Source organism: Tetrao urogallus (genome assembly GCF_951394365.1).
Source record: "Tetrao urogallus genome assembly, chromosome: 6".
Classification (NCBI taxonomy): domain Eukaryota; kingdom Metazoa; phylum Chordata; class Aves; order Galliformes; family Phasianidae; genus Tetrao; species Tetrao urogallus.
This window is the reverse complement of record NC_136819.1, coordinates 45,327,284-45,354,799: the sequence shown is the minus strand read 5'-3', so window position 1 is coordinate 45,354,799 and position 27,516 is coordinate 45,327,284. Positions and strand designations below refer to the sequence as shown.

Here is a 27,516-nt window from a genome sequence, read left to right as displayed (position 1 = left end):
AATTATCATCATATCTCACCTCTCCAGCAGAATGAAAACTCCCACTTCTGAGCTCATGCCAGAAATAAATGAATTATTAAGGCAGGGAGAGGAGATGAGGTACGGTGCTGCAGCTTCTTTGAAACACTGCTCTTGCATGGAATGTAGCTGTGCGGTTTGGCAAACTGGAGGTGCGTGGAGAAAGTTGGTAGCATGCAGGAGGTGTGGCAACACCATGGTGGAATTTAGCTGTGTGTTCACTGTTAAATCTAAAGGGCTTGAGTCTATACTAAGAACTTTTCAGACTCAGTATTTCTCTTCCTAATCTGTACATTTGTGTTCTGGTTGGGGTACATGCATTCAGTTGATTGAAAAGGTGCTTTTCAGTGATAGTTTTTACTTCTATGGTATCAGTGTTTTATCACAGTTAATAGAAGAAATTAGGAAGTACTTGTTAGTATATGTGACACAAGTCCTTGTTCAAGTTACTTCAGCATTGACTTTCTACAGTATTTTCAATTGCCTAATAAAAGAATAGTTAAAATCTAGATAATGGGCAAATTACTACTTTTTTCAATATTATTATTTACCTATTTCTTAGGCACAAGTTCTGACTTGAAAAGTAAAACTGAAAGAGAGATATGTGGCCAATGTGAAATCCAAGTTTACCTGAAAGCAGTACTGATGGTATAACCTCAACAGATAGGTTTATTCTACTTTTTCAGTCAGAATGTTTGTTTGAACTTTTTTTTAATAACAATGTATAAATGCATCAGTGTGCATAAAGTCTACCTTGGTATAGTTAAAGGAGCAAGTTCAGTCTAGACCGTCTTCTGCTTTGAAGTCTTATTAGTTAAAAGCTTGATAACAATCCTGTTCTTCGTTCAGATTGACAATACTCAATTGTCAATCACTTGGAAATTACAGAATTCAGGAAAATTTAAATCTTTGAATTCAGCTTCTTGTTCGAAGGATCAAATAATCTTTAAAATGAAACCTCATTTTATATGTGCTGGAGGCTGAGTTTGTTTCATTCAGAATGTGTAATATTAAAACAAAGTAACTTCTTGGTTTTGTTTTTCAGAAATGGAAGAACAAAATGCTGGATCTGGGACTGAAGACTTTAAAGGATTATGGGATTATACATTGAAGAGCCAGCAGGCGGAATGCCTGAGTGACTGAAGAAAATGGGTGCTAATGCATCTAACTACCCTCACTCATGTTCCCCAAGGGTAGGGGGAAATTCACAGGCACAACAGACATTCATAGGTAACTTCTCAGTTATCTTGTTGCTTATGTAAATGGGTTGCTGGATTATATATGTACTGTAGTATTTGAATTTCTTGCAGTGACACCATGCAGTTCTAATTTTCTAGGTCATCAGCTTGTATCTGCTCAAGCTTAGTCGTGCGTGAAATTTGGTACTGTCCAATATCTGTTTAGCCTATGTAGGCAATAAGTTTGCAACTGGCAATCTGCCAGTTACTAGTAAACAGATGTCAGATTATTTATAAATAAGTGCTTTCAGATAATTCAGTCATAGAGGGAAGACTAACAAGTTCAGAGAGCAGCTGCTGTCTGTTAGCAGTACCTTTGATTTTTCATTCTTCCTCAGATGTTCTGTGCAATGTTCTCTAAGCACAGAACCCTCCTGATCCTCAGTACTTCCTGTAGTATTGGTAATGTTTGTAGGAGGAGAGGAGATGACTTATTACCAGAAAGGTTCCTCTAGTAGTAAACCTGTTAAAGTAACTGGCAATCTTGAAGACAACTTTTTCTGCCCTTCTCCTGTTTGTGGAAGTTGGGGTGAGGAGAGGAGTGTTGCTTATTTTCTTAACCACCTTATTTACAAGGAAGGGTTCTGCTTAACTAGAAACTTCACAAAGCTCTTAAGAAATTACTTACTCATCCCAGTCATAACTGGGGCAGCTACCAACTTTATATGCTGCTCAGTCTAGCCACGAAAAGACTTCAGTGTAGATCTCAGTACTGTCATGATATAAATGATAAATAGTTAAGTGAAGAATCTAAAAGGCACTATTTCAAAAGACAATCTTTTTTTAAAAGAAAAACAAAAAGCCACCCTGACAGCCTGAAGAATGATCTTTGTTGTAAATAACATAAATAATTTATAAATGCTTTTCTCCTTTATGCCTTGCCTTGCAACAGTGTATCAGTACTTAATGATATGCAGTGACTCTTCTTAATCACCGCTGAAAGAACTGTGGCATCCTTAGCAGAGAGAAATTTACTTGCTTTGTAACTTGTGTTTTGTTTTATCATCTCAGCCTTTGTATCATTACGAACTTTTAGAGATCTGAGTAGAGGACAGCACACAAGCTATTTTATATTTATGTTATATGAGAACTTCTGCTCTGGACAAAAAACTGCATATGTGTGCTTGTGCTGAGTCAAGGAAGAACTTAAGGCTTTATGTATCTTCAGTGTATCGTAACTAAGAGTAGTAAAATGCTTGTCCCAATTGTTATGTATGTTATTTCTAAAATCACAGCCAAGACTATCGCTGAAGTTGATCTACCTTTGTACTGAAGAGAAACCCCATGCAGGTCCAAACATCTCTTAAGAGGGGAAAGTTCCAAAGGTTTTGTTAAATTGCATAGCAAATTTGTCTGTTTGTACATGGAAGCTTTTGGTAATGCTCCTCAGTATTAAACCCCAGATAGAAACCTATTATTTAGTATTTCACAAAGCAATTCCTCAGTAGGTTACAGATCTATCTAGAGTCTTTTTTTGATAAAGGTCTAAGAGCATGTCGTTGTTTCCTTTCAGGCAATGAAAAATGAGTGTTCTGATTCATTAAAATAATAAAACAAAAATTCTTCATGGAAATTTTATGATGCTACGGTGGCACTGCTGCACGTGCCCTAGTAAAGTAACTGCTCTTTATGTAACATTGGCAAGTATCCATTGTCCTGCTTTGTGGTCACTGGCTTTTTCTTGAATCTTGTTTGAATAGCTGGTTTGTTGTATCTCTCAATAGAAAATAGTTTTGTCCTAAAATTGGCTGAGATTTTAATCGCTTGTGAGAATAACCATGCTTTTTCTCTACATGAACTGTTTCGGATTCTTCTCTATGTAGTAGGCACTAGCTCTGCTTACTGCCCAAAAGCAGAACTGAAAATATGAGAATTGGTGTTGTAAGAGCTCAAAGTGCATCAATATTTCAGTTTTAGCAAAAGCTTACTAGTTAATCTCTTGCTGTTTGTCTACAGCATTCAGATTTCACACAATTTTCTAGGGCAGTACATCTGTTCAAGATGTTAAAAACTAATTATAGAGCTGTATTTAAAAATAAGTGTGTTGGCATGCGAAGGACTAGACAAATCCTGTTATTCATTGTCAAGTGCCCAAGTAGTTTCTCTTGGGAGTCATCTGTTTCTTGTATTATCTATTCAAAACTAAGTATGATGTAGGGGCTTTTTAATAACACTTAATAGATTGCTACCTTTTATTATAGTAGTGGGCAGTAAATTTTTACTTCCTAATTCTAATCCTGCCTTCTGAAGGAATACAGGTAAGCCAGGAAGATTCAGAGTTTTTGATAGATACTGAATCACCAGTTATTGAAGTACTGGAAAGACTGTGCTGATGCATCACTGCTTCTGCTTCTGGCAAAAAGCAGCTGTGGTGACAGCTGTATTAGCAGCAGTGCTTTATCTAATTGTAGGGGTTAATAGTGCTGTTTGCAGTAATTCTGAAGTGAAATCCTGAATGTATCCTGGGGTATGCAAAGGTTTGAGTGGTATTGTAGCATCTTGAGGTGATTCGAGCATAAGTAATACTTGATGGCAGCCTTCAGGGAGGAGAAATTGAGATTCTGGTGTCCTAGTTCTTGTTCAGCAGAACGTAAGGGAATATTGTACATATTCACATTCACCGTTGGAATCCAAAATACTTAATAATGAGCTATTCCTCAGAACAGTATCATTACAGAATGTTCGAAGTGTGGTTACATTTCTACTGTGAAATGTAATCCATACTTTTTCAGTGCAGCAGAAATTCTAGGTTCATCTCAACAGGGAACTGATTCTCCTCATTTCTATTGTAATATCTAGTATATCATGTGGAGAGAGTGTTTATGATGGATTTTGCCATCATATGTAGTATGATCTCTTTGTCAAAGCAGTTCCGAGTTACTGGTATATTCCATTAAATTGATTTGAATGTCTTGAAATTTCAGTGTTTAATGACACGTTGCTTGATTGAGGAAAACTTCATATAGCATGACTAAAATGGTCTTTCCTCTAAGTCATGAAGGCTACTTCCCCAAACTTTCCCTAAAAATGAATCTATTACATCGGGGTGATCTGGGGGAGTTTTACTTAAATTGATTTAAAAGTCAATGTATAGCTTACTTAAAATTATTGAGGTTTAAGTAATCTACTGAAATCTTAACTTGCTAGATTTGCCATGTTCTCAAATACAACTTTGAATTGTTCCTGTTATATTCCAGCTTCATGATAGTATTTGAAATAATGTGGTAACTAAGAGACCACAACACCTTATATACTTTAAGTGGCTGACCCATAACATCACCGCAAGTAGCATCACATCAGATCTGACTGAAACATATGGACCAGAGAGAAGTGGCTGAAAGATACAGAAGACCACACAAACTATATGGTGGTTGCACGTGCTTTAATCTTAAACACTTCAAAAAGTGAACAAGTAGTACAATTGTTCAAGTTTATTAGAAGAAAAAAAAAAAATACTATTGCCTGTTGCCAACAGAGAATTTGACAAATATATTTCGATCTAAATCAATTACAGTGTTATTTATACCATTTGCAAATGTCTTATTTTCTTACATTGTCTGGAAGTTGTTGGTTTGTACTTTTTTTTTTCCTCCCTGTAAAGTCTGAGTCTTCCACCATCTGGTTTCAGTGAAAATTCTGGAATTTAAATGAGAAAATAGCCCTGTAATGAGTCACACTTCTTTTTAAACTGCAGATTTTTAACCACCTTAATAAAAATTCAGTTTTAGTAACAGTGTGGTGTTGATGTCCTGCTAGCATTGAAGCATCAGTGAAGGGTTCTTCTAGTAGAACAGGTCAGATGTGTAATGCAGATTATGTTGGGGGGAAGTCTATTTTTTTTCGTTACATGTTTAGATCACAACATGATTTACGTGTAAATGAACACTGAGGAAGAATTTATGTGCATTCTTTTAATTGCGTAATGTTCCATTCAAAGCAAGTCTTTGACAACAGTAAGGTTTAGGTGTTCCCTATTGTCTTAAATGGAGCTCAAACACAAACTGGAAACTGCTCTGTGAAAGGAGTCCATTTTATGTTTTAACTTTCAGCATTACTTGATAATGCACAAGATTTCTATTTCGTTGTTAAAATTTGGACTGGCATTTGATTTATTGTATTTAATTTTCCCAACCACTTTAGTATTGTATTCTCTTACTTTGTTTTGCAGTATTTTTTCTCTTGTTACTGTATTAGGTATCTAATGCCAAGTGTGTTTTTTCTGGTTAAAATTATTCTTAATGTTAGAAGAACTGGATTTGGAAAGCACTTTGAAAGTTGGGGGTGCTATTATTTCATTAAGCTTTAAAAAAAAACTGTATTTCTTGCTTCTCCTGGAGTTAATACAATGAAACTTGTAATATTATGAGCACAATTCTCTCTTCCTACTTTGGTAAGCATGTATGTGCCACAGAACTGCATCAATTGGCACTGCCTGGCTCTTCTAATTGAGAAAATTACAAGTTTTAATAATAGATTATTTAGTAGCTTTAATAGTAAACATCGACTTTATAATGATAAAAACAAGCTCAGGCTTTCAAATTGTTTGAATTATCTGATGTGAGGAGAAGGAAAAAACTGCATAACTTTCAGATACTCTGATGAACTGTGTCACGGAGTTGACCAGATCAATCTATGTCCGTGACAGGGGCGACAGGCCTCTGCCCTCCCCCCCCACCCCAGTCCCACAAAAAAAATGGGAAGGAAGGAAGGGAGGAAAAGAGCAGCGGCAACAATCTATGGAGGAAAACTTATTTTACTATAATATCGGAATACAAAATAGCACAATATATACAATTTAATTGAAATTGAGATTAATAAATCAGACAAGATGAGAGAGAGAGAGTTCCCGGGACCGATTCAAACCTGAAAAGCTTGGAATGGCCAGGAAAGCACCCTCCAGCACCCACTGCCAGGCAGCAAGAGAGCGCCCCCCCCACCCGGAAGGGCCAGATCCCGTGACTTCTGTAATGTACAGGGATAGGTACTTGGAATTGGGGCAGTGACACTTTAATGCCCTGTATACTACATGCTGTTTTGATGTGGAATACTGAAATCCAAAAACAAAAAAAAAAAAAAACAAAATCATAGAACCATGACATTCCACCCCTTATTCTACATCGTTACATCATGCTTAAAATATATATACATATATACAAACAAACAAAAAATGATTAAAATGCACACATGGCTATATATATATGTACATAGAATTAGTAACTGCACTCCCCCGGCATCAAGTTTCCTTGTGGTACACACTGAACATCCCCATTCTTCTGCATTACCCACCAAGTGGATCCTGGTCCCTGGGCAAAAACTGTACCACGGAGAGGTTTGCCCTTTCCAGAAGCTGGAAGAACCCAAACTGCCTTTCCTAACATGTTCTTTACATGTACAACAGGGACTTTATCTCCCTCTACGGTATGTAGGGAACTGGATTGGTTAGGACCATCACGATTGATAGATCCTTTGGTATTGACTAACCAGGTGGCTTCTGCCAAATATTTCTCCCAGTGCTTAAATGCTCCGCCACCCAGTGCTTTTAGCATCGTTTTTAACAATCCATTGTATCGTTCAATTTTACCAGAGGCTGGAGCATGATAGGGAATATGGTAAATCCACTCAATGCCATGATCTCTGGCCCAAGTATTTATAAGAGAATTTTTGAAATGAGTCCCGTTATCTGACTCAATTCTTTCCGGGGTGCCATGTCGCCACAGGACTTGTTTCTCCAGACCCAGTATGGTGTTTCGGGCGGTAGCATGGGGTACTGCATATGTTTCGAGCCACCCAGTGGTTGCCTCCACCATAGTAAGCACATAATGCTTACCATTGCGAGATCGTGGCAAGGTGATATAATCAATCTGCCATGCCTCCCCATATTTCTACTTTTGCCATCGCCCTTCCTCCCAGAGAGGTTTCATCCTCTTGGCTTGTTTGATGATGGCACATGTTTCACAGTTATGAATAACCTGTGCAATGGCATCCATAGTTAAGTCCACCCCTCGGTCTCTAGCCCATTTGTATGTTGCATCTCTCCCTTGATGACCTGAGGTCTCATGGGCCCACCGAGCCAGAAATAATTCACCCTTGTTCTGCCAGTCCAGGTCTATTTGAGCCACCTCAATTCTGGCAGCTCGGTCTACCTGATGGTTATTTTGCTGTTCTTCAGTAGCCCAACTTTTGGGCACATGAGCATCTACATGGCGCACCTTTACAACTATAGTCTTTGTTCGGGCAGCAATGTCTTTCCACAGTTCAGCAGCCCAAATAGGTTTACCCCTTCTTTGCCAGTTATTTTGCTCCCACTGCTGTAACCACCCCCATAAGGCATTTGCTACCATCCACGAGTCAGTGTAAAGATAGAGCATTGGCCACCTCTCCCGTTCAGCAACATCTAAGGCCAGTTGGACAGCCTTTACCTCTGCAAATTGGCTTGATTCTCCTTTCCCTTCAGTGGCCTCTGCAACTTGTCGTGTGGGGCTCCACACAGCAGATTTCCATCTGCGATGCTTTCCCACAATACGACACGATCCATCTGTGAACAGGGCATATTTCTTTTCATTCTCTGGTAGTTCATTGTATGGTGGGGCTTCTTTAGCACGTGATACTTCTTCTCCTGCTGGTGTTCCAAACTTTTTACCTTCAGGCCAGTCCATGATGACCTCTAGGATTCCTGGACGGCTGAGGTTTCCCATCTGTGCTCGTTGTGTAATCAGTGCAATCCACTTACTCCAAGTGGCATCAGTAGCATGATGGGTGGAGGGAACCTTTCCTTTAAACATCCAGTTCAGCAGTGGCAGTCGAGGTGCCAGAAGGAGCTGTGTTTCAGTACCGACTACTTCGGAAGCAGCCCGAACCCCCTCATATGCAGCTAAGATCTCCTTTTCAGTTGGAGTGTAGCGCTCTTCAGACCCTCTGTACGCCCGACTCCAGAATCCCAGGGGTCGGCCTCGTGTCTCTCCTGAGGCTCTTTGCCACAAACTCCAAGTGGGACCGTTCTCTCCAGCAGCAGTATAGAGGATGTTCTTTATACCCTGTCCCGTCCGTACTGGCCCTAGGGCCACAGCACGGGCTATCTCCTGTTTAATCTGTTCAAAAGCCTGCTGCTGCTCAGGGCCCCATGTAAACTCATTTCTCATTCGCGTCACATAATAAAGGGGGCTTACAATGAGGCTGTAGTTTGGAACATGCATTCTCCAAAAGCCCACTGCACCCAGAAAAGATTGTGTCTCTCTTTTGCTAGTGGGTGGAGACATAGCAGTGATTTTGTCGATCACATCTGTTGGGATGTGACGACGGCCATCTTGCCACTTTATACCTAGGAACTGAATCTCCTGGGCAGGTCCTTTCACTTTGCTTCGCTTAACAGCAAAACCAGCACTCAGAAGAATTTGGATCATTCGCTCTCCTTTTGTAAAGACTTCTTCTGCTGTATCGCCCCACACAATGATGTCATCAATGTACTGCAGGTGCTCAGGAGCACTGCCCTGTTCCAATACAGTTTGGATCAACCCATGGCAAATGGTCGGGCTGTGTTTCCACCCCTGGGGCAAACGGTTCCAGGTATACTGAATGCCCCTCCATGTGAAAGCAAACTGTGGCTTACATTCTTTGGCCAAAGGAATGGAAAAGAAGGCATTAGCAATGTCAATGGTGGCATACCATTTGGCCGCTTTTGACTCCAGTTCATACTGGAGTTCTAACATGTCCGGCACAGCAGCACTCAGTGGGGGTGTGACTTCATTCAGGCCATGGTAGTCCACCGTCAGCCTCCATTCTCCACTGGCTTTACGCACTGGCCATATGGGGCTGTTAAAAGGCGAGTGAGTTTTGCTGATCACTCCCTGGCTCTCTAGTTGACGAATCAACTTATGAATGGGGAGCAAGGAATCCCTGTTGGTGCGGTACTGCCGCCTGTGCACCGTTTTTGTAGCAATCGGTACGTGTTGCTCTTTTACTCGCAGCAGCCCCACAACAGATGGATCTTCTGACAGGCCAGGCAAAACAGACAGCTGCTTAATGTTGTCTATGTCCACAGCAGCTATTCCAAAGGCCCATCGATACCCCTTAGGATCCTTGAAATGCCCCCTTCTGAGATAATCAATACCTAGTATACATGGAGCCCCTGGGCCCGTCACAATAGGATGTTTTTGCCAGTCCTTACCAGTGAGGCTTATCTCAGCCTCCAACACAGTCAATTCTTGAGAGCCCCCCGTCACTCCAGAAATATGGATTGATTCTGTCCCTTGGTGACTCGAGGGCATCAGAGTGCACTGTGCACCAGTGTCCACCAGTGCCTTATATTTCAGTGGTTCTGATGTGCCAGGCCATCGAATCCACACAGTCCAATATACTCTGTTATCCCTTTCCCCCTCCTGACTGAGGGCAGGGCCCCTCTATTCATTACCTGTGGTAACTGGAGCAACTGCACTGGTGGTTGATCTGCTTTGTAATTCTTTCACCCGGGCTCGTAGTACAGGAGTAGGTTGACCGTGCCACTTCCCCATGTCTTCTCCATGGTCACGTAGGTAATACCATAAGGCAATTCGCGGTGTATTACCCCTTACTTGAGCCGGAGAGCGTTTGCTTCTGACAGCTGAGATCTTTGATGGTGCACGTGAGAAGGAAGGTTCATCGTCTTTAGTTAGGTGGGCTCGCATCATCTCCTTCATCTCCTTGATCTCCCTCATTAGACTCTTTTGATTATCCTGGTCTTCATCAAGCGTCTCTGATACTGCTACAGGTTTGTCACGGTTAATCAGTTGAGACATTTGCTGCCGCGTTTCATTCAGTTGGTCCGTCACTTTTGAGATAGCAGCTACAGCAGCATGAATGGGGGATAGCAACTGTTGATAGTTTTGGAGCGTAAGAATTAATTCATAAATTAAGGGCGTTCTCTGTTGTTCATTGTATCTGTCACACGCTGACATTAGTGTAGAGGCATATTTGTCCGGCGCTGTTGTCACGAGTTTCTGCCATATCTCAGGCGTTGTCCTCACTCTTTCAGGGTCGCGGTTTTGTTGTGGTAGGTTAGGAACAAAGTTAGGGTCATACAACATTTCCACCACGCCTATTTCCCTCAAATACTGGATACCCTTTTCAACTGTATCCCATTTTTTCATCGCAATCTTCAAACCGTTTTTGAAGGGATACTTTTCCTTCACGGCTATTAACACTCGTTCCCAGAGGGAGGCAGTTTCATCCGAACACCGACTAATTCCTCTATCAATAGCTGGATCTCTGGCAATGGCACCTAGCTGGCGAGCTTCATTACCATCCAGAGATAAGCTATGGGCCCCACTGTCCCAACAGCGAACCAACCAGGAAACAAGACTTTCATTCGGGTGCCGTGTAAACTCCTTTCTTGAACCTTGGATTTCAGTCATCTTTAGAGGCCGGCGAGTAGTAATAGAGATTTCCTCTTCATCACTCTCTTCTGCATGTCTCTTAGTTTTCCCTTTTGCCTTTCGCAATGGTGGTGGTTCTGAGGAGGGCCCCTCGCCTGGATCTTCCTCTGCCTCCTCCTCCTCCTCTTCTCTTTTTCGTTCAAGACGCGAAGACACTCGTTTCCATTTCTTGCCCTCCACAGGAGCAACTGGTATTGTTACTGGTGTCTCCTGTGATCGATCAGATTTGACTTGGGGATTTTCCCCTTTGGCTTGAACCTCAGCTCGGAAACTCTCTCTCTCCAGAATGGTATTATATAGGGCATGGTAAGCACAAGCCAAACCCCAAATAAGTTGTACCTCCTTAGATTTATGTAAGCCGCATAGTCCCTGACTCAGATACTGGCTTAGTTTCTCAGGATCCCACAGGTGTTCAAGAGTAAAATCCCATGACACTGCGGGTCCCCACGCTTCTAAAACCTTTCCTAAACCTCTCCATATTCCCTGCCAGTCATCATTCTCTAGTTTTGGAGGAGACTCCTTCCCCTTATTACGAATGCATAGGAATATATTCAGGAAAATTGATGACATGCACACGCACACCAACATGAGTATTAATTCAGGATTCAAAAAACGTTTGACAAACCGAGAAGAAAACCCGGAGACTGGTCTGAACATCGTGTTGTTTGTAAAATTAGCTATTCCATTTGGGATGTAGCTGTTTGTGAAATTAGCCATTCCTTCTGGGATGTAGTTGTTTGTGAAATTAGCCATTCCTTCTGGGATGTAGATGTCAAAGTTCAAATCATACCACATTGCAAATAGGTAAAACATAGGTGTCTCCATCAGTGTCATTAGGTACCTATATATGGTTGCAATTCCACAACACATAATTATGAGCTGGATTATTGGCCAGTAGGTTGTGAATAACACCATTGCTTTTAATCCTTTACCCAGCACCCCCACAATAACGAGTGGGTTCATCAGTGGTGCCTGCTAAAAAGGGGTTAATGAATTGAAGCTAACAAGAGGAAGGGGAAAAAAAAGGCACTACACAGACGAAGTAGTGCTCAAAGTTTACAAATATCCCAGAACACTGGCAGTACACCTAATCTTTCAAGGTCAGGTTTTCCAGCACAGAAACCTGAACTACTGATAATGCTCCCTAACGAAGCTCTCTAAGAGCAGAGAGAAAAAGAGATTCGTTCTAAAAGCTAAAAAGTAGCGTTGCCCCACGTTGGGCGCCAAAAATCTGTCACGGAGTTGACCAGATCAATCTATGTCCGTGACAGGGGCGACAGGCCTCTGCCCTCCCCCCCCACCCCAGTCCCACAAAAAAAATGGGAAGGAAGGAAGGGAGGAAAAGAGCAGCGGCAACAATCTATGGAGGAAAACTTATTTTACTATAATATCGGAATACAAAATAACACAATATATACAATTTAATTGAAATTGAGATTAATAAATCAGACAAGATGAGAGAGAGAGAGTTCCCGGGACCGATTCAAACCTGAAAAGCTTGGAATGGCCAGGAAAGCACCCTCCAGCACCCACTGCCAGGCAGCAAGAGAGCGCCCCCCCCACCCGGAAGGGCCAGATCCCGTGACTTCTGTAATGTACAGGGATAGGTACTTGGAATTGGGGCAGTGACACTTTAATGCCCCGTATACTACATGATGTTTTGATGTGGAATACTGAAATCCAAAAACAAAAAAAAAAAAACCAAAATCATAGAACCATGACAACTGTTTGAGTATGACAGACCTCTCTTTTAAGTTTAAGGAATAAATGTTTTTAATTTTCCTTTCTTTTGCTTTCAGGAACATCATCCTATTCTCATCAAGGTTATGGCTGTGAATCAAAGCTCTATAGCCTTGACCATGGCCATGAGAAACCTCAAGACAAGAAAAAGAAAACCTCTGGCCTTGCCACCCTCAAAAAGAAATTCATTAAGCGTCGGAAATCCAGCCGATCTGCTGATCATGCCAAGCAGATGAGAGAGCTCCTCTCAGGCTGGGATGTCAGAGATGTTAATGCATTAGTAGAAGAATATGAAGGGACATCAGCCTTAAAGGAACTTTACCTACAAGCTAATTTGGCAAGACCTGAAGCCAGGACGCTACAAAAAGACATGGCTGAACTTTATCAGTACAAATATTGCACCGATGTAGACTTAATATTTCAAGAAACTTGTTTTCCTGTGCATCGTGCAATATTAGCAGCAAGATGTCCGTTTTTTAAGACGCTGCTTTCTTCCTCACCAGAATATGGGGCAGAAATAATAATGGACATTAACACAGCTGGCATAGATATGCCTATGTTTTCAGCTTTGTTACACTACCTTTATACAGGAGAGTTTGGCATGGAGGATTCAAGATTCCAGAACGTTGATATTCTTGTGCAGCTTAGTGAAGAGTTTGGAACACCGAATTCATTAGATGTTGATATGCGTGCGCTGTTTGATTACATGTGCTATTACGATGTGGTTCTTAGCTTCTCCTCCAACTCTGACTTAGTTGAAACTTTTGGTGGAAGTCAGAACTGTCTAGAAGAAGAGCTCAGAGCTCACAAAGCTATTATTTCATCACGGTCGCCGTTTTTTCGTCACTTGCTGCAGAGGAGAATACGGACTGGTGAAGAGATCACAGACCGAACTCTACGAACTCCAACTAGAATTATATTGGATGAATCTATCATACCAAAAAAATATGCTAAGGTCATCTTGAACTGTATGTATACAGATGTGGTGGACCTCTCAGTTTTGCACTCAAGCCCTTCAGTGGGCAGCTTAAGTGAAGTTCAGGCTCTTGTTGCAGGAAAACTAAACATGACTAGGGCTGAAGAAGCTATGGAACTTTACCACATAGCACTGTTCTTGGAGTTTAACATGCTTGCACAAGGTAGGTGGTACTGTCCTTTCTGTGGAATAAATGATGTTATTAGAACAGTTTTGTATCTTGCAGCTCACAGAGTCACAGAGTGGTCTGGATTGGAAGGGACGTAAAAAATCATCTAGTTCCAACCCACTTACTAAGGGCAAGGATGCCTTCCACTAGGGTAGTTTAATCATAATTAGGTTAGATATTAACTTCTTCAAGAAGATGTTTATGTTAAATTATTGAAAGTAATTAGGTTGTGAACTTCCACAGTAGTTCAAACAGTAGCTTAAAAAATAAAGGAAGGGAAGAGATTTTTTTTTTTTTCCACCTTTTTCCATTTGAGCAAGTCTATTTTCTTCTTACCTATGTAGCAGCCAGTGAACTGTCAGTGGGTAGTCTTTGTTTGTTTTGTCTTCCAGTAATTATCTCCTTTCTTCAGGAATAGAGGCAGGATGTACTGTGAGTATTATGCTTGTATACCTCTTGGCTTAAGAATGGCAAGAAAGTGAGATGCACTTGCTTCAGTCTCTGTGCTGTGCCCATAATCGGATAAAATAGCCTTCTGCAATGGAACTTGGAGTCCTATTCACTCATATTTCAAGTGCCTCTTCTTTTCAAAATGTAAATGCACGATAACTGTAGTCTTCCTTAATTAACATTTAAATAAGGAAGTATAAATAGAAGCTGTCTGTGGGATCCAGGGAGTGTTTCTGACCTGATTGTGAATGCACCTCTATTAATGTGTCTCTTCCATGCTGGAATCCTACGTGTTAGCTGAGGGTGCTGTTGCTGCAGGGTGGGAAAAGCTGAATTTCTTTGAGCATCCCAACTAGCAGAATTAGTGATGTCTGTTCTCATTGAATAGTTCAAACTCTTTCTAGAGTAGCTTACCCTGTAGCCTGATCAGCAGAAGCTATCATTTGCAGTGTTTGTCTTCACGAAGAATTGAGAAGGCTTGAACAGTGTGTAAAATGCTAGCGTCTTGATCTGCAGTCTCTCACAGAGTGTGTATTCCTTTCTGAAAATAAGGTCCTTTACTCTATTTGTGGTTTAAAAAAAAAAAAATACAGAATCATCCGTTTTCTTTTTGAAAGCCATTAGTTTAAGTCTTGCATTCTAACTGATTTGCACTGTAAGTACGCATAATGAGTCTTGCTGTCAGTGGTTGGCAACACAGTTGAAGAAAAGAAATTTTTCCCATCTGTGAGTTGGAGATAATACATCTGTGTTTTCCAGGGACAGAAGAAATGCTATGTGAGGGCTTTTAACTGCAATGAGCATCGTTATTGAAGTATGATATTTCAAATATGTATAGCAAGTCTTGATATTTCTGATCTTTATCAGCTTTCATTTACAATTCCTTTTCTGGGGCTAAATGAGGTGTGGGGCAGAGGATACAAGAGATCTTAAGAAAAGGAATTATTTAGTGTTGATACTAAGTGATCTTGCATGTTGACAAGCTGTAAACTTAAATTATTTCTTCTGTAGTTTGTGTCAAAGGAGGTACACCAAGTCTTCAGTCTTGCTGTTTGAAGGTGACATTGTAAGATTTAACTGTACTAATACTGAGGGACTCTCAACTCTTGGAAAGTTGATTCCTGCGCGTAAGGGCTGGCAAGTTGCAGAGTCTGCAAAGCACTGGCTGGTGAGCTAATGCCTCCTGTGGTGCTTTGCTCTTTCACCTGTTGGTGTTCAGACAACTTAGTAGATATAATATATGTAATGGGAGTTGCAGTTGCTTCTGACTTCTGACCTCGGTGGTGGGGAATGATAGTTTTACTTTTGAGGTGAGAAACTGAGAATAACTGAGAAAAAAATGGGATTTGCTTGAGCTAGTTAAAGAAAATAACTGTTTACAGTAGATGTTTACAACTTCTAGCTATCAAATGGAATACTGTATTAACACTGCAGAAATAGATCATACTCTGTTACTTCAGCCTAACAGTGGGTTTTCCTAAGAGCTGTATCAAACTGTGAATTATAGAGGATGTGGGGAACTAATCAGTAACTTGTATATTCCCTTGAGACTGGTGTTAGGAAACTAATTTTCACATGATGCTGAAAGTTGAAATAATCCTGCTGAAATAAAGCTGTCAGGAAACAGAGGAGATTTGTTCTGAGGTATGCTGCCACAGGAATGAGAATGAGGTGTTCTTAAACTTGATTTTTGTTGTTTACCTAGAAACGCAGTGTTTAAATGAAGTGTAGAAGTGGCAAAAATTTTTCTGTAGAGGAAATAATGTTAGATTCATTCCTATACAATATGAATTCATGCTACTTGAGAGCAGGGTATTTGTAGATCAACTGAAAGCAAGAAAGGAAAATGAGTTGAAATGGAACGTGATGTAAACGTACAGTTTCTCAGTATCTGATTATTTTGGTGCATGCCCTTACATAAGTGCTAAAAGGATTAGTGTGCTGGGGGAATATTAATGAGGGAATTAAACTGTGAATGAAACCTGCACTGAGATGCTGAATAGTTATGCACTGTTTCATAAATGAACAGAGTATAATTCTCTCAGACTGGAAATCTGAACTGGAGCAACTGAGAAATTTGAAGGTGTTCTGAAGAAGCAGTGTAACTTCTCTCAAAACCAATCAGTAGGTCCTAAGTCAGTACTCTCCATTAATGCAAGATCAGTTGATGCTGCTTTAAAATACATTGTATGAACCAGAGCTAACAAGGTGTTAATTTTTTCTAGCTGAAGGGTTTTTCCTCACCTTAAGGGATGCTAGTGCAGCTGCATTAGCACCTGTGGGTTGCTGGAGCTTGGTTAAGTATGTGATGGTAAGGGGTGAGAGACTTGTTATCCCTTGGGGAGAAGCACAATAAAAGTGGAGAAGGATCAAAACTTAGCATGTTATACAACGGTAGTAAACTCGGGCCTTTTTGCCTACCTATCCACCCCTACAGTCACTGAGATTCCATTTGTTAACTTGAGCTAATTAGAATGTTACAGGTGAGTGCTGTGTTAGGTAGCTACAAGAAAAAGCAGCAAGCAGTCTGTAGGAAATCTCTATGTGGCAGTGAAGTCGGTATCCGGTAGTTTCATACTTCATTTGCTGAGTTCATGTTTAGATCATTGCTATTGAAAAGTAACGAATTGTTATTATAGTCTTATAATTGAAATTAAAAGGACGCTTATTTGATCAGGAAAAACTGTATGCCTGCACTTGGCTATCTAATCACTGCTGTTAGCAGTTTTAAGCTGTTCCTCCTTTCTTATTTCAGCATCAGCATTTCAGCATGTATTCTAGCATCTTGTTCTCCCTTAAGAGTTGTAATACTGTAAGAGTTGTAATTAATGTGAGGAGATGAATCTTCATCTCAGTAGTGTCCCCCTCATTCCCGGTGTTATAGCTAGCATACTTTGTGCTAGAAGCTGTAACTCAGACATCTGACTTCTAGACACTACACAGATGATGCCGTAAGAGGTAAAAATTGCATAGTTAGTTGTTGGAGTCCACTGAGCAGGCAGTTCTCATGAAGTCTCTCATCTTGGTCCTCTGATAGTGCTTTTCTACTCTGTGCTGCAGGCACCCAGTTTGACCCAAGGTCTGTCACCAGTATGATCGGTCAGCTTTTGCAGTAGCTAATTTAATAAAAAGTCTTCAGTTTCTTCTCTAGATTTCTACATGTTCCCTAGCTCAAATTTTCGATTAGGCTCACTCAAGCTAGCCAGTTCCAAATGTGCTAAAGCTTGTTTCCCTGGTTTCCTGGAAAATATTTGGGTCTCAATATATGCAAGTCTGGATGTTCTTTACAACTCATTTTACTCACTTTAACCCAGTTTTGGCTGGATGCTTGTAGTTGAGCATTAAGTGAAGTTGATGTATTTTAAACTTGATCAACTTTTTTTTAATTTATTCTAAGCAATTTTAGTTTCATTTGACTGCAGATTACTTTGTAAGTATCCAGATGTCATTTTTCATCAGTTTTAGCATCAGCTTTGACTCTATGTGAAATCTTCTTGCTCCTAACAGTGATAAAGGTGTGTTTTCATAGTTTCCCTGTGATTAAGTCATGATGAGTTGGCTATGTGCTAAGAGTCTTTACTGTCAAAGTAAAGCAAGATTGTTTAAAATTTCTTTTGGCTTCACCTTGACTTAATGATCAGCTTAAACAGATCGTTTATCTTACAAAGGAAACTGAAAACAAACTAATGTGAATAAATGAACTAATCAGCAAGGATATTTAATTTCTAGATCTGATCTTAGCAAAACACATTTGTGCTAATAACCCAGAAACTGTTATTAGAGGTTCTGTAGTATTTAACTATCAAAAAGTAAAGCTCTTTACTGCTTTTGCAGAGACTGTAAGGATTAGAGCCTTTTTCAGGATGCTCAATCACATCCCTCAGGAGAACGTTGCTGTTCGTCCTGTTTTCTTTCTTTTCTCTCTACTTGTTACCTTGCTGCACTCTGAGACTGTACTGGTGATTGTTCCAATGCACTGGCTCACAAAATCAGATGTAAAATCACTTATCCCTTCCTCTTCAATAGCACCGTTATTAAAACTGGACCACTTCCCTAATTCTGTTTGCTGTGCATGGTGAAAACAATCTCCCCTTCTGGCTTTGCTGTGCTGCCACATCCACTGTGGTTTCAGAGAAGTTTGACTCAAGTATCTTAATTGTTGGTTATCTATGCTGAATGTACGAATTTTGGCCCTGTTGCTTACTGTCATGAGTAGTCCTGTTGAGGTGGTGGCACAATATGACTTTTCTGTTGCAGATTCCTACAGCAGTAGTCGTGCCTGGGAATCGTAAGGTAAAAGAAAATGCCAGAAAGTTTTCTAAATTAGTACAAAGTAAAAAATAACACGAACCCAGGCTTTTAACTATGCATTTCCTTCCTTTTATTTTTAGGTATTTTCTTTATTCTTGACAAGAGTGAGAATACACTTTAAAATAAAGTCATATTTAGTAGCACAGTCTTTGATCTAGAGGCAGATATCATCTGACATCAAAAGTACCCTTGATCTCAGCAGGACTGAAATACTGGAGCACCAGAAAGCCCACAGTAACAGTATTAAATACGCACAAATGTATTGTGGGAAGATTATAGCAAGTATGTCAGTTAAGTGCAGTATGAATTCTCAAAGGATCTAGTCTGGCACTTTAAACTATAAAAGAAACAGGGTATAATTAAGTAAATATTATCATATATCTGACCTGTTACTTTCTTAACATGATTCACTTGTGCTCAAGTCTGAAATTACTACTTAAATTTTATGTTAAGAAAATGAAGATGAGAGAGATCAGGAAGTAGAAAGTCTTTCTTACGGTATTGTTACATGCTAGATCTATATGTAAAGAAAGAATTTTACCCAGTGGTGCAATCAGAGTTGCAATTGGGTGTATAATTGTGATGTTGCAAACAATTTCTTGCAGTGAAACAAGTTTGATCACCTGTTTTCCATCTTTCATTTCAGTCACCTGTTTTCTAGAAGTATTCAGCTAAAATGCTGACTGCTGGTGGCTGGTAGCAGCCCTGCTGAACATCAGCTCTTTCTTCCCCTGCCTTTCGTTGTCTCCGTGTTAAATTTCTCTCTCCAATTTATTGGATAAATTGGCAACGTTTGCTTCTGTCCCACGATTGTTTTCTGCTTAAGCTGATGTAGCTAAGCTGCCTGCTGCTGAATGTGCTGCTTAAGGAATGCTGATGCTCAGTCCAGGGCCATTATCGACTGGCTGCCAAAGATGTAAATGCAGATTTTGGGCTTCCTAAATCCATACGTTGTGCTTATGGTAGGAGCAGGAGAGTGAATTGATTTGCATTGTTTGGGAGAGAAAGCATTAGAAAGAATTTTGCAATGGATTTTGAATGCCTTAAGCATGTATGAAGTATCTTAAATTTCTAGCTAAGCTTGTAACTTCAAAAATCCTTTTGTTAATGTCTCAGATGAACTAACAGCTATATAATTTATTGCAACACTATAAAATATTTTTAAGTTATACAGGTTGCATTGTTTTCATCTGCTCTAGAATTTATTATTTCAAACAGATGGATAATATGCTGTGTTAGAATTTACAACATTTATTGAATGTTCCCAGTGTGAAGAAGGCTAGCATGACACAAAATGCTGCTTAACCTTCCATTCATGTTTTGTTGTTGTTTTAATGATCTGAAGTGCTTTAAAGTGCTGCTGACTCCATATTTGAACTTGGCAAATAACAGTGCAGCATGCATTAACAGATCTGTAATAGGTGTACTTTGAATTTAGCTTCTCAAAGACGGAATACACAAATGTTTTAAATTACTTTGTGTTTAGAAAAATCAGTGGAAGGATTAAAGTAGCTTGAAAGAGGTACTGAATGTATTTCACAATTGTTTGAGTGCTTATGTCCTTAGACTCCTTGATGTCCAGGGCTGCTTCAGTTTTATCTTCTGCACAACACTTGTGGTGTTTTTCACCTCTGAGAAGCTAAAACTTATTTGTGTCAGTGTCAGAAAGTGGGAAGGGATAAAAAGCACCTGCAAGGCTTGGCATCTGTTAATATTCTCTCCTGGCAGCGCCATGCTCTTTTGAAGGAGGGCTAGAGATTTCTAGCTGCTCTGAATTGTAGTGTTCTGCTTCAAACTGAAAAATCTAAAATGAGATGAAAGTAATCAGCTGGCAGAGTCAACCTGCTGAAACTATCTTGTTTTGTAACTGCTGGATAAACAGTGGGTCCACAGTGCAATTATGGTAAAGTACAGGTTGTTACACTGCTGCTTATGGGAGATAATGATACAGACTGGAAACTACAAGTTTTCAACCGAACTCTTCTGCTTTGCTCTTACTGTTTTTGTGGGTGATACTTGTATTGCTATGTCTTGAATTCTGAGGTCACTTATATCCGAAACAGATTTAAACCGTTTTTGGCTGCCACAAGAGGGTTGCTACTACTGTGCTGCCCACTTCGGTCTCCTTGGTCCAGTTTCTTATGCTGGTAATAAAATAATAAAACACCTGGTTGCACAAACCCTAATGTGGAATCAAATTTGACAGAATGGAGTTGAGTAGTAGACTGTGTAGCTACCTGAGTAGTGCTGTGACACAAGAACAGGAGGTGTAGAGTATAAGAGGAGGACAGTCTGGTCCAGTTCAGCTGTATGAGGAGGTTAGCATTTGTGACTAAACATCCTACATGTGTGAGCTTCCTTCTAAGGACTTTTCTTCTAAAAGTACAGGTCACATTTGCATCCTTGGGTTTCTAAGATGCAGGAAGGAGACTAAATGTCTTTCTCCTTTCTCGTTTCTGTTTGCACCAGACACTTGGTTAGAACTGCAAGGATGCCTATGGTTGGAAAGTGCTTCTTTGCAGCTTTTGAATACGTGGTAGTCCAGACAAGCTGTATATCATGACTTCAGACTGTTTTCTGCATGCTAGCGAATTCAAAATCACAGATCCCTGGTGCATGGTCTCTTCTAACGTGACAAAATTTAGAAACTATTTAATAACATCTAGACCCTTTTTCATTGTCAAGATGAATTCTTATTTCTATTTCTCTTGGTGTGGTATGCATGAGTTTAAGGGGAAAGGTTTCCACCACAAAATGACTTACAAAACTGTTAGGTTTAATTAGTAAAATCTTTGCTTAATCCTGCTTTTGCACACTGTTGAGGGCATTTAGTTTGTTCAGTGGGTTTGTCAGCTGCCTTGACAAGATCCAGGCTACTGGTTAGTATGGTGAACATGGGCTCAAGCTGTTTCTGCTTGCAAGGGCTGTAGAACATATGAGAGGGAACTGAGAAACAGAACTTGTTTGCACGCAGGACCTAAGGCTATTGGCATTCAGCATAAAGAGGGTGTGAAATAAACTAATTTGTCCAAAATGTGATAAAGGTCATCTTTCATTTCTCCAGACTCCAAGCAGAATCTTTGAAATATACTGATGGTCAGAGAAGCTTGTGGTAGAGCACTTGGGGACATTGCTAATAAATCTTGGAACAGCTGTTGCTGCCTAAAAGTTATGAAACAGTGCTCATAGGAAAAAAATACTCTATTCTGCTGTAGGGAACAATACTGTGGCTATTTGGTGGCTTTTTTGCCAAATGTCTGAATCTTAAAGCAAGAAAGCCTTTGGTCAAAGAGAAAGAAAGATTGTATTCCTTCCATGGTCAAAATTGAGTTGTCCTAATTTATTTAGGTGTTCAGAAAAACACTTTTCTTTTACCTCATCTTGCTTCAGAAGAAATACTTATACCCACTGTTCTGATGCATTTATAGAAGTACTTTGGAAAAGGACTGTTCCATTTACTAGTTATCCTAAATGAGCTTTTCATCTGATGTCATTCTACTGGTAATTGTACAATAAGACTTCTTGGAAGAATCGAGACCAAGCTGATGCTCTGGTTCTATAAATCATAGAACTTGGATCCTCAGAACTGTCTTTCCACGGATACGTGGCTTTCTCTCTTTGCAACAGGAGCAGCTATCCTAAAATAAATACTGGATAAAGAAATGGCATGAAAGACTTTGGGATAAGGCTCTTTGTGCTTACAGTTCAAGTTTTCTTTTGTCTGATTTCAGTGAATAAATCTATGTATTGCCTTTGAAATGAAACAATCCTTAGATGTAATCAGCTTTCTGAATTCAGGGGATGTAATCAGCTGCTGAAACCAGGCTGTATGCAAGCAGAATAATTAGAATGTGCAAGAAACTGGGATAGGATTTTAGCTGAATGAGACACAACAAGTGGCCTTTCAAACAACTGTATGTTTCTTATTTAGGGAAGTTAGCTCTTACTACTGTAACTGGGCACTGCAGAGGAAGGTTAGCTTTGTTGGCCTTGGCAAGTTTGTTGCAAACGTAATGTTTTCCAATCTTCAGAGCTCCAAAAGGGTGAATAAGAGGGTTGGGGTGTGGGTGAGGTGGGGACAGCACAATTCAGTGCAGTGTCAGTCATAAATGGTGCAAGTAAAAATGTAAGCAGAAATGGATTCTGAAATGGAAAGCTTCCAGATTTCATTTGCTCATATTTTTGACATGCTGAAGTGTTTTGGGCTTATTTTCAAAGTAACTTTTTTTTAAACACTAGTTTGCATGTTCTTGAAGAGAATTTTTTTAAGAATTCAGAATACAATATTCATTAGGCTTCTGGAGGATTTGCACCTTTGAAGAGGGGCATTTCTCTGACTTGTACCAAAAAACAAGTAATGCGTTTTGGAGAGTGGTTCTGATCCTCTGTTCTCATCCAGGCCAGTGCTGATTAGGTTGATGGTCCAGGTTCCTCTAAACAAGTAATGCTGCAAGTTCACAGCTCGCTGTAGGCTGGTTCTTGCTATGAAGTTTAGAGGCCAACACACATAGTAAGGAATCTGTCCTTCTTTTTCATAGTTAAAATGTGTGACCTGATGGTAAGAGGTAATTCTGCATTACTTCAGTAATGGTAAAGGATAAAACAGGCATGTATGAATTGTTTCAACTTATTTCCCTTGGAGGCAGGGAAAAACAAAAGACAAATGGAGAGTCTAAAATGGAATTAATAGCATAATGATACTTTTAATACATCTTCTATGAGTGTATATGCTTCCATTAAATGTTTTGTTGGTGGCTCCATTGATACGTATGGTCTTATCTGAGGCATATTAGGCGCATAGAAGTATGAATCATTCCAAGTGCTTGTTGAGGAAAGCTTTTTTGGTTATAAACTTGGCTAAATTATATTACTGTTGGGGGACAGCAGTGCCGTAAATTTACTTGAAAATAAATAAAAACTGTGTTTGAAACTGTATTTGTTCAGACATATTGATGAAACTTGTTGCAAGCACTCTCACTTAGTATTGATTGTATTTACTACAGTCACTGTGTTTTGTACTTGCAAGTTCAGGAAAATAAACGTTGGAATATTCTTGTAATTAACATGCTGGCTGTTACAGTGTGGAGTAGAAATGCTCATATTTAATAGGACAGGTGAATTTGTAATATCCCTTTTGTTTTAACTGGCACTTTCTGTTACCACCTTCTTTCCTTTGCTGCTTAAGCTTCCCATTTCAGTGGCTGTGCTCCTGCAGTCTTCCACAGCACATTTATTACTCATAATGATGCCTCATTCACACTGTTAGTTGCAAGAGAGAGTCAACACTTAATGTGCTGACCTAAGTAGAGAAGACAGACTTCATTTTTTATTCTATTAGTTGATGTTTTTTGGTTTTTTGTATGGAAGCAGTTCAAAATCTTTAGCACCAGGACTGTCTGTTTGGTCTTTGTGTTGACAAAAATTAAGATTGCTACATTAAACATACATTGCTTTCTTCATCCAAATGCTTGGTAAGGAGCTACATTTCTGTAAATAAGTCAGTTTTTTTCCCCGTCTGCTACAAGGATATTAAAAATGATAGCTTATAAGTAAAATAATTGCGATGTAAGCATTCTGCTGTCAGCCATCCAGGGACTTCTCATGGGCATGAGCACAGCTATCATTTTGTGTCTATAGCGGATTGAGGCTGGAATGTCTAATTGTATAGTAGAATTTCTCTCAAATTGCTGTATAGTGCGAATAGAACTCACATTGTGTGAGTATGTAAGCCAGATGTAGAAATGAAATCAACACTGTGGTACAGTCTGTGAGCAGGGCAATCCCAGCTCCCTGCATTTTCAGCCCTCTTGCAGTGTTTCCTCTCAGTGATCCTGAATCTATTCCACTGTTTCTCAGAATGGAAAAATACCATGTCCTTCTCTTCAGAAGACACATACTCTGCAAAAGAGTAAATTCTAATGCAGCAGAAGCACAGAGAAGCTGTAGCAGGCTTGGCCCAAGGCAGAGCACCTGCTTCTCGCACGCTTTCTCTCTTGTTCCATATCTGAAGAGGTGCTCTCTGTCCTGGCACTCCTCTGGTTTTGCCAGATGATGGCCTAAAGCAGATGCTCACTGCTTCCTGCCTTTACTGCTAGTCAGAAAACTACGCTTTGCTGCCCTCGTGCTGTGCTGAAGAGCTGAGTATAAGCAGTACCTCACAGCTCTTGCTTCTGATCCTCTGCACAATCTGTCTCGCAGTCCATGTGAAAAGTGACACCAGCAAAACATCCCACCTGTGTTAGGGCTTTTGTGCCTTTTCTGAATATGCTGTAACTAGTAATTGCTTGCATTCAAACCTGCAATTTTAAAATGAATTACAGACAGTGTGTTTAATGTGTGTTAATCAAAGGGCCTTCTAGTGTGGTTGAAATAGCTTTCAGACATTCACCTTGGCATGCCAGTAGAAGTAACGTTTTGTGTGGCTATAAAAGGTAAATGACCAAACAGAATCCTAAACCTCAGTTAAAAATTCAGTCAGAACTTAACCTTGTTTGCAGACCTTGGTCTGTAGGGCACTTCTGGTTTTATTCTCACTTTAACTGTGATGGGAGTCATGTACTCCTTTATATTACGTATTTTGATACTTCAGGATCTAAGTGACTCTATAACAGCTATATTGATTTGTTTTGCTTTGCTTTTGTTTCCTAGGCTGTGAAGATATTATTGCTGAGAGCATCTCTCTAGACACCTTAATTGCCATTTTGAAGTGGAGTTCTCAGCCATACGGTTCGAAGTGGGTTCATCGTCAAGCACTGCATTTCCTCTGTGAGGAGTTTACCCAGGTCATGACTTCAGATGTCTTCTATGAACTAAGCAAGGACCACCTGCTTACAGCTATTCAGTCTGACTATTTACAGGTAACCTGCAGTTCAGAATATAGCTGGTTCTGCTTGAAGCAGGATATGTTGTGCCCCTGCCAGAAGCAATTGTGAGTAGCCTTGGATTGTAGTCAGAAGCTTTGTAGATAAGCACTACTTTTTAAGAAGTAAAACACAAAATTGAAGTAGTGAATAAGAAAACTATTTTGTTCTTGGCTTGTCACACAACCCAAGCTGATGGTATATGCTGTTACTTAAGGTGTTGGTAATAGCTTAGAAACAGATGCAAATTATTTTAAATAAAGCTTTTGTGAACTTAACATTTCCTTGCATGTTCAAGCGTTTTATTGAAAAGAAATAATAATGATTATTATGTAGTCATAATACTTATACTGCTACAATGTATATCCTAGTTAGAGGCAGTGAGAGCTAATAAATTCAGAAGGTTGTTGGTTTTTTTTGTTTTTTTTTTTAGTGAGGATACAAAAATGTCTCATCTGACAGGCACTGTGGAATCAATTGTTTTTTCTTTTTGCTTTGTAATGTTCCTTCAGTGAGTGTGGGTTTAGGGAGAGCAAACCATACTGACTAATGGAAAGCTTGTGGGGATTTTTTTGCTGCCACCTCCTCGGTGAATATATCTTTAATGATGGCTACCAAATACAGCATAAACAATATTGGACCCATTAAATTCTATCTGTCCTAGTCTTGCTTTTTAAAGTATGGAGTGTTAGAGGTTATTTAAAATTATTTGTTAGAAAACAAACTTAATTGTCTATGTTAGTTTTTCCTCTACAGTTGTTCTTTGACTAGTATATGCTTGAGGTCATCATATAGTTGATTTTAGTTACTATAACTTCTCAGGCTGTGCAGATACTGAATTTGTAACATTGAGTAGAAGATCTAAACAATGCCCAGTGTTGGAATTGCCCCTTTTGAATCTGTCGTTTGGATGTAATACTTGTTCTTCTTCCTAAGGATTCAGTAAATGACCTAAATGTAGGAATTAGAGTGCTGATATATCAGTAGTGCTCCTTGGAATGTTTAGAACAAGTACTATTAGGAGACATAAAACACTTATTTTGCTACAGTTGTTTCTTTTTAACTATGAGAGGTTTGTGTCTGTATGTGTGTCATTTAAACTGATCATATGTGGATTGCTGACTTTCTCTTTCTCCCAGGCAAGTGAACAAGATATTCTAAAATATCTAATTAAATGGGGAGAACACCAGTTGATGAAGAGAATAGCAGACCGAGGTGAGGATGCTTTTCAGCCATGTGCTGTCGAACCAAATAAACCATAATGTTTCTAAACTAGATGAGCACAAGAATCTTTTGAAAAGGGTAAATTATCCTCTAGAGAAAAAAAAAGTGTAGATGTTCTGAAGGAGCTGAAGTAACTCAGTCTGAAGAAGAATGGGTTTAGGGGGAATCTTAGCAATGTCTGACATGTCTTAGTAAGAAAATGCAGCCATGCTTTTTTCTTTGCCTCTCATCCTTTCAGTGGCTGCCATGAGGCATTAATTCCCTTCTTTTTTTTTTCCTACTGCAAAGAAGAGTCAGTGCAACAGGTTGCCCAGAGAAGTTACAAAGTATTCATCCTTGGAGATAATGAAAGCCTCACAGATTATGAGCAATCTATCCTACCTACCTGAGAAGGAATGGGGAATAAGATGGTTGCGGCTTACTGTGTTTTTGAAATCTGCTGTTACTGCTTGCAGTACAACTGTTTTGTCATGGATGTTGGATGACATGCAAGAACAACAACAAAAAAAAGAGTTAAATGGTGTGATTTTTAGTGACCTAAGTACTAGAATTCTGTTTTTGAAACAAAATTTTACGTGTTTGAGTTATGCGTGTTGGAACGTAATGGAGCAAGTTAAGCTGACTGAAATGGTGGCATAGCTGCTTGTTTGGAGTAATTGTGCAGCTTCCTGCTCTGTGATGATCATTAAGTAAATAGCTCATTCTATTTCCTGGGATCATTGGATGATGTGATGCACAAAAGCAGAAATAAAATCTGTCAAATTCTGTCAGACAGGGCCCAAATTTAGTCCCATGGTTTTATTTAAATGTAACACACTTGCAACTGTGAATGTGGTGATATCAGTCAAATATTGGAAAGCAGTAAAAATATGACCTGAACTTGGGCTGCCTGTACTGAATGGGGAATGTTTGACAAGTTTCCTCACAGACTCAAGTTAGTCAAGTTCAGGTTGGGCAGAGTACTTAAAATACAGGTAAAAGTAGGTAGTTACTTGGGGAAAGAAGATCCCAGAATGTCATATGGTATCGTTATGCAGTCTTCAGAAAGATATTCCACTCCTGGCATAAATTGATGGCTTATGAATTTGAGAGCAGTTTAAGTGGTTGTGACACTGCAGTTACT

At 39.6% G+C, this 27,516-nt stretch overlaps 1 protein-coding gene across 2 annotated transcripts in view; it reads left to right on the top strand.

Annotated features, from left to right (window-relative positions):
- Positions 1-1,166: 1,166 nt before the first annotated feature.
- BTBD7 (BTB domain containing 7) overlaps positions 1,167-27,516 on the top strand; it is a gene marked incomplete at both ends in the record, with an annotated part of 35,770 nt that continues 9,420 nt past the window's right edge. For both annotated transcript variants that reach the window (XM_079536882.1, XM_079536881.1), the window contains 4 exons: positions 1,167-1,248; positions 12,463-13,542; positions 24,958-25,166; positions 26,309-26,384. In XM_079536882.1, coding sequence (XP_079393008.1) covers positions 1,167-1,248; positions 12,463-13,542; positions 24,958-25,166; positions 26,309-26,384 — 1,447 coding nt within the window. The remainder of the gene's footprint in view (positions 1,249-12,462; positions 13,543-24,957; positions 25,167-26,308; positions 26,385-27,516) is intronic.